Here is a 9,109-nt window from a genome sequence, read left to right on the forward strand (position 1 = left end):
AACGACACCAAATTGATAATAGGTTTTTACGGTCAATTAATCCTAAAACACTATCCTGTCGTTGTACTATTTTAGGTGTCAATCCAAGTGGGTTTGATGCAGACATATGAGATATAATCAGAAGTTGCTAAGTCAAGCCAAGCAGAATTTGGTTGGTTTTCTAACAGTCCTAGTGTTGATGCAGAAAACAGTAAAAAGTCACAGAAATGACTGATATACTCGATCGCAAGGTCGACTGCCAAAAGGGACCCTGTGATCGAGTACAACAGGATGACAGAGAGTCAAAATGCAGAAATGGACCAGTTTACTCTATCACGCAGTCTCACTGTTAGTAGACTGGTGTGATCGAGTAGAATGGATGAAAACAGAAAATACTAAAATTCAATAGCAAGTGAATGAAGCATGTAAGTAAACAGAGAAATCAAATGGATGAGAAATTCCTAAGGATGGGGTGATCGAATAGTGTAGTCTCCCTAATCAATTCAGTTGGTTAACAAATCTCAATTAAGCTATCCCTAGACAAGAGGTTCAACAATAGATTAATTCACTCCCGTGATAGAAATCCTCAAGCATAGCTAGACACTGACCTAATTCTCATTAGCGATCTCTAACTAAGCAAACAATAAGAACCGACTCTTAAAGCTAATAACCGCTCTAAACGGCCAATCCCTTGGGATAGAGACGATTATCACTGGAATTAGTAGATCCAACGTTCCATTAAACGCCTTCTGGGCGCTGGAACGTCTAGGATCGGATTCTAGTTGATCAGAAAAGAATAAGCAGTAAACACAACTAATCCAGAAGGGATTCAATAAATCTACACTTAACCAACAGATTCAATCAGGGGTTCCACAACTACTCTGTCCCATCCTCAGAAATCCTAATCACTACTTAGACAACATGCTTAAAGACAATAACATAGAAACGATTGAAGAGTGCATACTAAAAATATTAAAGGGAATGAAATAAAGATGAACAAGCAAATGAAAGCAAAATCTGAATAACTTAGAAGAAAAATCAAAATACAAAGTTGCAGGAATGAAAAGCGGCTGCTGAATAATAGTGCGAAATTCGTGTCTCTAAAAGTGCATGTCTCAGGGCGAAACCCTTAGAGACTTATTTATACTAAGATAAGAAAGCGGGCTTCAGGCCCACTTAACGGCCCATGGACGGCGTGATTAAGAGTGTCGGCTTAAAGTGGGCTTCCTGATGGGCTTCGAATCGGCTTCGAATGGGCCTTCTCTTCTCTTCTCTTTCCGATGATCAGGTTATCTGGTTGAGTGCGGATTCATTAGAGGGTCGAGGTAGTGGTCGAGTAGGTTGATTGACGGAATGGCCTTGGCTGCTTCTTGGCCTCTGTGATCGAGTATGTGTGTCAGCTGTCAGGATGGACTGGTTCTTCTCCTCTGCGATTGAGTATAACTGCCGATTGGCAAAGTGGACTGCCTGGTCGCCTCTGCGATAGAGTAGAATTGCAGAATGGACTGCCTACTCTCCTCTCCGATCGAGTATATCTAGCAGAATGGACTGCCTGGTCTCCTCTGCGATTGAGTAGAAGTGTCTGGATGGACTGCTGAGCTGACTACTTCCCTCGCTGCTACTGGTTATCGAGTATGTTGGTGGAAGTGTGACTTTCTGTTCTGATTTTCCTCTTTCTGAGCACCAATAGCTCCAAAACACCTGAAAGAACTTCAGAATGCAGAATGTATGCAAGACTACTGCTAGACTCGACTAAAGATGCAAAATGTACAAAAATGATGGTCAATGCTATGAAAGATGGATGAAACTAGACTCAAAATGGTTATAAAAGGATGTGTAAAACATGCAAATTATAAACATATCAGTAGTCCACGTGGATAATGGATGATAATGTTACATGTGGGTTCATGGGTGGTTCCCATTCTATCAATTCAAGACTCTCTTTCCTGACCTCATCGGGTGCAACAACTGAAGAACTTATATCCTTGCACACTGTGTCAAGCAATGTATCTACATTTTCAGCCAAGGACAAGTCCGAACTCTTAATCTCCTAGATAAGATAGAAGATGTATAACATTAGCATATGAGTAGCATCCATTCTAAGAAACTCAAAGTAAAATGAAAACAGAAGGAGGTCGAAGAAAACCTCGGTAACATCATTAGGAGATGGTTTCTTTGCGGTATCGAAAACAGCAGGAGGTAGAGGAGAAGGAAGATGCTAAGGTAAAATGCAAATGTAGTTAGGTATATAATAGTTACATATTATGGACTTGAAACCGATATTGAAAAATTTCCCTCGTCTCTAGATTTAGACTCAGTGTCATAGACTGGTTGATCAGAGGGAGGGAGCTCGGTGCTATCAGTAGATATAAACTTGGGTAATATAACTGATGGAGTTTCATCCTGAAAAGGAACATGCACAGAATATATGACCAACATTATGTGGGGAACAAAATATGAAAGGACTTCATAACAATTACCAGATGCTTCTGTGCGGAACAAACTGAATCTTTGCGTGTCTCCATGGATATCTTTTGCCATAACTGATCATCAACAATATTATCAGAATTTTCTTAGACTGTTTCGCCTCCAGCATGTAATGAATCAGATAAAACACTGACCCCCTCTTCCAATGAAGTGAATGGTGGTGAAGGGGGAGTTGTGATGTTTGTCGCCTCTACACCAGTGTTGACAGGAGATTGAGAGACTGTGGAGAGGTTTGTTTGGAACCGTACTTTCTTGAATGGATGACGAGTAGACGGTCTGGACCTGTAAGATTGCAGGAGCCTGATATTTTTCAGGAGATTTAGATTCTGAGATCTTAACTTCTTAACACTCTCCGCAAATTCATGTCTTATAGAAGACAACTGAGACTTCACCCACAATTTAATGTCTTCTGCTTCATCAGCCTTATCTGCTGCTTCATCATTATTATCTTCTGCTTCATCATCATCAACCAATTCTAACTTACGCTTCCTGCCTCGCGTGGATGTACTAACTTTTGTTTTTAATGGAGTTCCTTTAGAAGAAGAAGTTAGCAAAAGATTCTTTTTCCTGGTAACTATATGTTTCTTGTGTTGTACTACAGGCTCCTTTTCATTGACAGAAATGAGCGGTAGATCAGCATAACCGCCAGGCCACTCATTTTTAGTGAAATTATGGCATTTGCTTATCTGTTCAATCAAATAAAGAACCTTCTTTCTCTCACTTCATCATCCCACTCACCCCAACCATCCTCATTGGTGTTTACAGACATCATAAGGATAACAGTCATCTGAAGACACAGCCTCAGAAAATCAGACCTACTAAAAAAAGTCAAGAAAGCACATGAAATAAAAGGTACAGCGACAATGATTACAGTTTCTTACATCAGGTACACGTTCAAGGAGATGAACATTGTTGATCGTAAGATTGTTTTTCGGTATCCCAATTGAATGCCATTCCAAAAAGGTTCTCTCATCTGCAAAACCAAGAATTTTGTCTAGTAGACCAGAAATGTTCCTATAAGCAAGAATCTACAGGGCTAAGGGAAAGCCATAAATAGCTATACTTTGCTGTTGCATCTGATTTGTGAATTGTTGGATGGGATCTTCTAGCTTGATTCCAGGACGAGACCTTTTTCTTTTAGAATCAGCCATTGAAGGTTTGTTTCTAACAGGCCTCATCATCTGAATAGTCTTCAAAAAAGATTCTCTCCCCCATGGGAAAACCAGGAATGAGTCAATGTCCTCTAACATCTTAACATACTTGAAAGTTGGACGATGAGTCTGGTTATTAGCAATAAGGACTCCATCTACAATCAAAAGAAGAGCCATGGGGAGTTTTAAAGGGTTCTCAATCCCTTTTAAAGCTTGGAACTTAGAGGAAACATCAGCTAGAGTTGCATTCTTATCTTCCCCAATCAAAACATCCCAATAATCATTCGTCCCATTCTCACGTCTAGGGAAGAAGTCAGGTTCATACTCCTCAGGAAATTCACCACACGGCAAACCAGTTACAGAACCAAACCAACTAAAGAGAATCTAAGAGGCTGTCCACCAAAAACAGTCAACATTTTGTATTTCTGCTTTGTAACTAACTGTCTACAAAACAAAGCATGAACTAGTTTGCCGGAGATTGGACATTCGCTAACCCTTAAACTAAACAGAGACCCAAAACAAGAGTCTAAGATGGTTTCCATCTCCTTGGTACCTTTCAAGACGTCACATATTTCAGTGAGAATGTCGGGTCTGGAGTAGATATTGAGACGAGCATCAGGGTAACGGTCAGTTACGAAAAGCCGTGGAGGGAGACGAGTGTCGAGGTCATTTGTATCATCTTCAACTGCGCCTGAAATCAAAGGGACGATTTGTGAGGAAATTTTGGAACAATAATGGATTAAACGTTCAGATAACTGTTACTGGTAAAAGAACAAAGAAAAACATAGTCGATTACCTGTCATTTTTTCTGAAAGGAGTGAAAAGTAATATCGAAGGATTTCAATGTCAGATTGCAAACTAGGAAATGAGTCTGATTTAGTGGGCAAGGAATTAAGGATTGCTAACCGACGAAACAGAGGTTAATTTCAACAAAGACTGTTAGAATTATGAAGGATTCGCCGGAATAATTTCACGCTTAGGTCAAAGAGATGAAGGTTTGGTCGGTTCGTTTTACTTCAGAAAGACTGTTAAAATATTATTTAATTCCTCAACCACATGAAATTAACTATGGTTAAGCTACTTTGGAGGGGCTTATGGTAAAAAAACTTAAAAAAGTGCCTACTCCCTTCCAAGTGCTCCATTGCATAATTGAAATACAAAAAAGTACCCTTCTGCCTAATATTCCCCTCTTATAATTAGTCAAATACATTGGATTGTGAAACATTTTGACCATAAAAACACTAACAAAGCTATTTACTGCTTCTAAGGAATTTTTTGTTAGTTTTAGCCTCTTTTGGGAGAAAATGAGTATAAGTGTTGTCTAAACACTCTCAATACATCTCTAACACAGGCGTAAGAATTGTATCCTTGTTAGAATACAGAAAGCCAAAGAATCATATGGATTTTGGCTACACCATGAAAGCTTTGAGAAGCAAGAAGAAGATTGGTTAGTGTTTTGGAGTCAAATATGACTTGATGTCATGTGTATGATTGAGTATAAGAACATAAACCACAACCGGATCTTAAAGGCGTAAGAATTGTATCCTTGTTAGAAGACACAAAGCCAAAGACTCATATGGACTTTGGCTACACCATGAAAGCTTGGAGAAGCAAGAAGAAGGTTGGTTAGTGTTTTGGAGTCGAATATGACTTAATGTCATGTGTATGATTGAGTATAAGAATATAAACCGCAACCGGATCTTAAAGGTGTAAGAATTGTATCCTTGTTAGAAGACACAAAGCCAAAGACTCATATGGACTTTGGCTACACCATGAAAGCTTTGAGAAGCAAGAAGAAGGTTGGTTAGTGTTTTGGAGTCGAATATGACTTGATGTCATGTATATGATTGAGTATAAGAACATTAACCGCAACCGGATCTTAAAGGCGTAAGAATTGTATCCTTGTTAGAAGACACAAAGCCAAAGACTCATATGGACTTTGGATACACCATGAAAGCTTTGAGAAGAAATAAAAAGGTTGGTTACTGTGAGTCGAATATGACTTGATGTCATGTGTATGATTGAGTATAAGAACTTAAACCGCAACCGGATCTTAAAGGCGTAAGAATTGTATCCTTGTTAGAAGACACAAAGCCAAAGACTCATATGGACTTTGGCTACACCATGAAAGCTTTGAGAAGCAAGAGGAAGGGTGGTTATTGTTTTGGAGTCGAATATGACTTGATGTCATGTGTATGATTGAGTATAAGAACTTATACCGCAACCGGATCTTAAAGGCGTAAGAATTGTATCCTTGTTAGAAGACACAAAGCCAAAGACTCATATGGACTTTGGCTACACCATGAAAGCTTTGAGAAGCAAGAAGAAGGTTGGTTAGTGTCTTGGAGTCGAATATGACTTGATGTCATGTGTATGATTTAGTATAAGAACTTAAACCGCAACCAGATCTTAAAGGCGTGAAAATTGTATCCTTGTTAGAAGACACAAAGCCAAAGACTCATATGTACTTTGGCTACACCATGAGAGCTTTGAGAAGTAAGAAAAAGTTTGATTAGTGTTAGTCGAATATGACTTGATGTCATGTGTATGATTGAGTATAAGAACTTAAACCGCAACCGGATCTTAAAGGTGTAAGAATTGTATCCTTGTTAGAAGACACAAAGCAAAAGACTCATATGGACTTTTGCTACATCATGAAAGCTTTGAGAAGCAAGAAGAAGGTTGGTTAGTGTTTTGGAGTCGAATATGACTTGATGTCATGTGTATGATTTAGTATAAGAACTTAAACCGCAACCGGATCTTAAAGGCGTAAAAATTGTATCCTTGTTAGAAGACACAAAGCCAAAGACTCAGATGGACTTTGGCTACACCATGAAAGCTTTGAAAAGCAAGAGGAAGGTTGGTTTGTGTTTTGGAGTCGAATATGACTTGATGTCATGTGTATGATTGAGTATAAGAACTTAAACCGCAACCGGATCTTAAAGACGTAATAATTCTATCCTTGTTAGAAGACAGAAAGCCAAAGACTCATATGTACTTTGTCTACACCATGAAAGCTTTGAGAAGCAAGAGGAAGGTTGGTTAGTGTTTTGGAGTCGAATATGACTTGACCTCATGTGAATGATTGAGTATCAGAACTTAAACCGCAACCCGATGTTATAAGCCTAAGTAGTGTTTCCTTGTTAGAAGACACAAAGCCAAAGACTCATATGGACTTTGGCTACACCATGAAAGCTTTGAGAAGCAAGAAGAAGGTTTGTTAGTGTTTTGGAGTCGAATATGACTTGATGTCATGTATATGATTGAGTATAAGAACATTAACCGCAACCGAATCTTAAAGGCGTAAGAATTGTATCCTTGTTAGAAGACACAAAGCCAAAGACTCATATGGACTTTGGCTACACCATGAAAGCTTTGAGAAGCAATAAAAAGGTTGGTTAGTGTTAGTCGAGTATGACTTGATGTCATGTGTATGATTGAGTATAAGAACTTAAACCGCAACCGGATCTTAAAGCTGTAAGAATTGTATCCATGTTAGAAGACACAAAGCCAAAGACTCATATGGACTTTGGCTACACCATGAAAGCTTTGAGAAGCAACAAGAAGGTTGGTTAGTGTTTTGGAGTCGAATATGACTTGATGTCATGTATATGATTGAGTATAAGAACATTAACCGCAACCGGATCTTAAAGGCGTAAGAATTGTATCCTTGTTAGAAGACACAAAGCCAAAGACTCATATGGACTTTGGATACACCATGAAAGCTTTGAGAAGAAATAAAAAGGTTGGTTACTGTTAGTCGAATATGACTTGATGTCATGTGTATGATTGAGTATAAGAACTTAAACCGCAACCGGATCTTAAAGGCGTAAGAATTGTATCCTTGTTAGAAGACACAAAGCCAAAGACTCATATGGACTTTGGCTACACCATGAAAGCTTTTAGAAGCTAGAAGAAGGTTGGTTAGTTTTTTGGAGTCGAATATGACTTGATGTCATGTGTATGATTGAGTATAAGAACTTAAACCGCAACCGGATCTTAAAGGTGTAAGAATTGTATCCATGTTAGAAGACAGAAAGCCAAAGACTCATATGGACTTTGTTTACACCATGAAAGCTTTGAGAAGCAAGAAGAAGGTTGGTTAGTGTCTTGGAGTCAAATATGACTTGATGTCATGTGTATGATTGAGTATAAGAACATAAACCGCAACCGGATCTTAAAGGCGTAAGAATTGTATCCTTGTTAGAAGACACAAAGCCAAAGACTCATATGGACTTTGGCTACACCATGAAAGCTTGGAGAAGAAAGAAGAAGGTTGGTTAGTGTTTTGGAGTCGAATATGACTTGGTATCATATGTATGATTGAGTATAAAAACTTAAACCGCAACCGGATCTTAAAGGCGTAAGAATTGTATCCTTGTTAGAAGACACAAAGCCAAAGACTCATATGGACTTTGGCTACACCATGAAAGCTTTGAGAAGCAAGAGGAAGGGTGGTTAGTGTTTTGGAGTCGAATATGACTTGATGTCATGTGTATGATTGAGTATAAGAACTTATACCGCAAGCGGATCTTAAAGGCGTAATATTTGTATCCTTGTTAGAAGACACAAAGCCAAAGACTCATATGGACTTTGGCTACACCATGAAAGCTTTGAGAAGCAATAAAAAGGTTGGTTAGTGTTAGTCGAGTATGACTTGATGTCATGTGTATGATTGAGTATAAGAACTTAAACCGCAACCGGATCTTAAAGGTGTAAGAATTGTATCCATGTTAGAAGACACAAAGCCAAAGACTCATATGGACTTTGGCTACACCATGAAAGCTTTGAGAAGCAAGAAGAAGGTTGGTTAGTGTTTTGGAGTCGAATATGACTTGATGTCATGTATATGATTGAGTATAAGAACATTAACCGCAACCGGATCTTAAAGGCGTAAGAATTGTATCCTTGTTAGAAGACACAAAGCCAAAGACTCATATGGACTTTGGATACACCATGAAAGCTTTGAGAAGAAATAAAAAGGTTGGTTACTGTGAGTCGAATATGACTTGATGTCATGTGTATGATTGAGTATAAGAACTTAAACCGCAACCGGATCTTAAAGGCGTAAGAATTGTATCCTTGTTAGAAGACACAAAGCCAAAGACTCATATGGACTTTGGCTACACCATGAAAGATTTGAGAAGCAAGAAAAAGTTTGGTTAGTGTTAGTCGAATATGACTTGATGTCATGTGTATGATTGAGTATAAGAACTTAAACCGCAACCGGATCTTAAAGGCGTAAGAATTGTATCCTTCTTAGAAGACACAAAGCCAAAGACTCATCTGGACTTTGGCTACACCATGAAAGCTTTGAGAAGCAAGAAGAAGGGTGGTTAGTGTTTTGGAGTCGAATAAGACTTGATATCATATGTATGATTGAGTATAAGAACTTAAACCGCAACCGGATCTTAAAGGCGTAAGAATTGTATCCTTGTTAGAAGACACAAAGCCAAAGACTCATATGGACTTTGGCTACACCATGAAAGCTT

The 9,109-nt window shown here is 38.6% G+C and overlaps 1 protein-coding gene and 1 pseudogene across 2 annotated transcripts; one reads left to right on the forward strand and one right to left on the reverse strand.

The window, feature by feature from the left end:
- Positions 1–1,597: 1,597 nt before the first annotated feature.
- AT1G40103 lies at positions 1,598–4,420 on the reverse strand (annotated as a pseudogene; the record flags this gene model as incomplete). Its single annotated transcript has 1 exon — positions 1,598–4,420.
- A 595-nt stretch (positions 4,421–5,015) lies between these two features.
- On the forward strand, positions 5,016–8,957 carry AT1G40104 (uncharacterized protein; the record flags this gene model as incomplete). The annotated part of the gene is made up of 22 exons (NM_001160924.1): positions 5,016–5,064; positions 5,147–5,242; positions 5,325–5,420; positions 5,503–5,604; positions 5,677–5,772; positions 5,882–5,950; positions 6,060–6,113; positions 6,180–6,302; positions 6,412–6,480; positions 6,590–6,658; positions 6,714–6,836; positions 6,919–7,014; positions 7,120–7,188; positions 7,271–7,372; positions 7,650–7,718; positions 7,801–7,896; positions 7,979–8,074; positions 8,184–8,252; positions 8,358–8,426; positions 8,509–8,610; positions 8,710–8,778; positions 8,884–8,957. 22 exons carry the CDS (start codon positions 5,016–5,018, stop codon positions 8,955–8,957), a joined length of 1,857 nt encoding a protein of 618 aa, NP_001154396.1.
- Between the last annotated feature and the right edge of the window lie 152 nt (positions 8,958–9,109).

This window comes from Arabidopsis thaliana (genome assembly GCF_000001735.4).
Source record: "Arabidopsis thaliana chromosome 1 sequence".
NCBI classification, from domain to species: Eukaryota; Viridiplantae; Streptophyta; class Magnoliopsida; order Brassicales; family Brassicaceae; genus Arabidopsis; species Arabidopsis thaliana.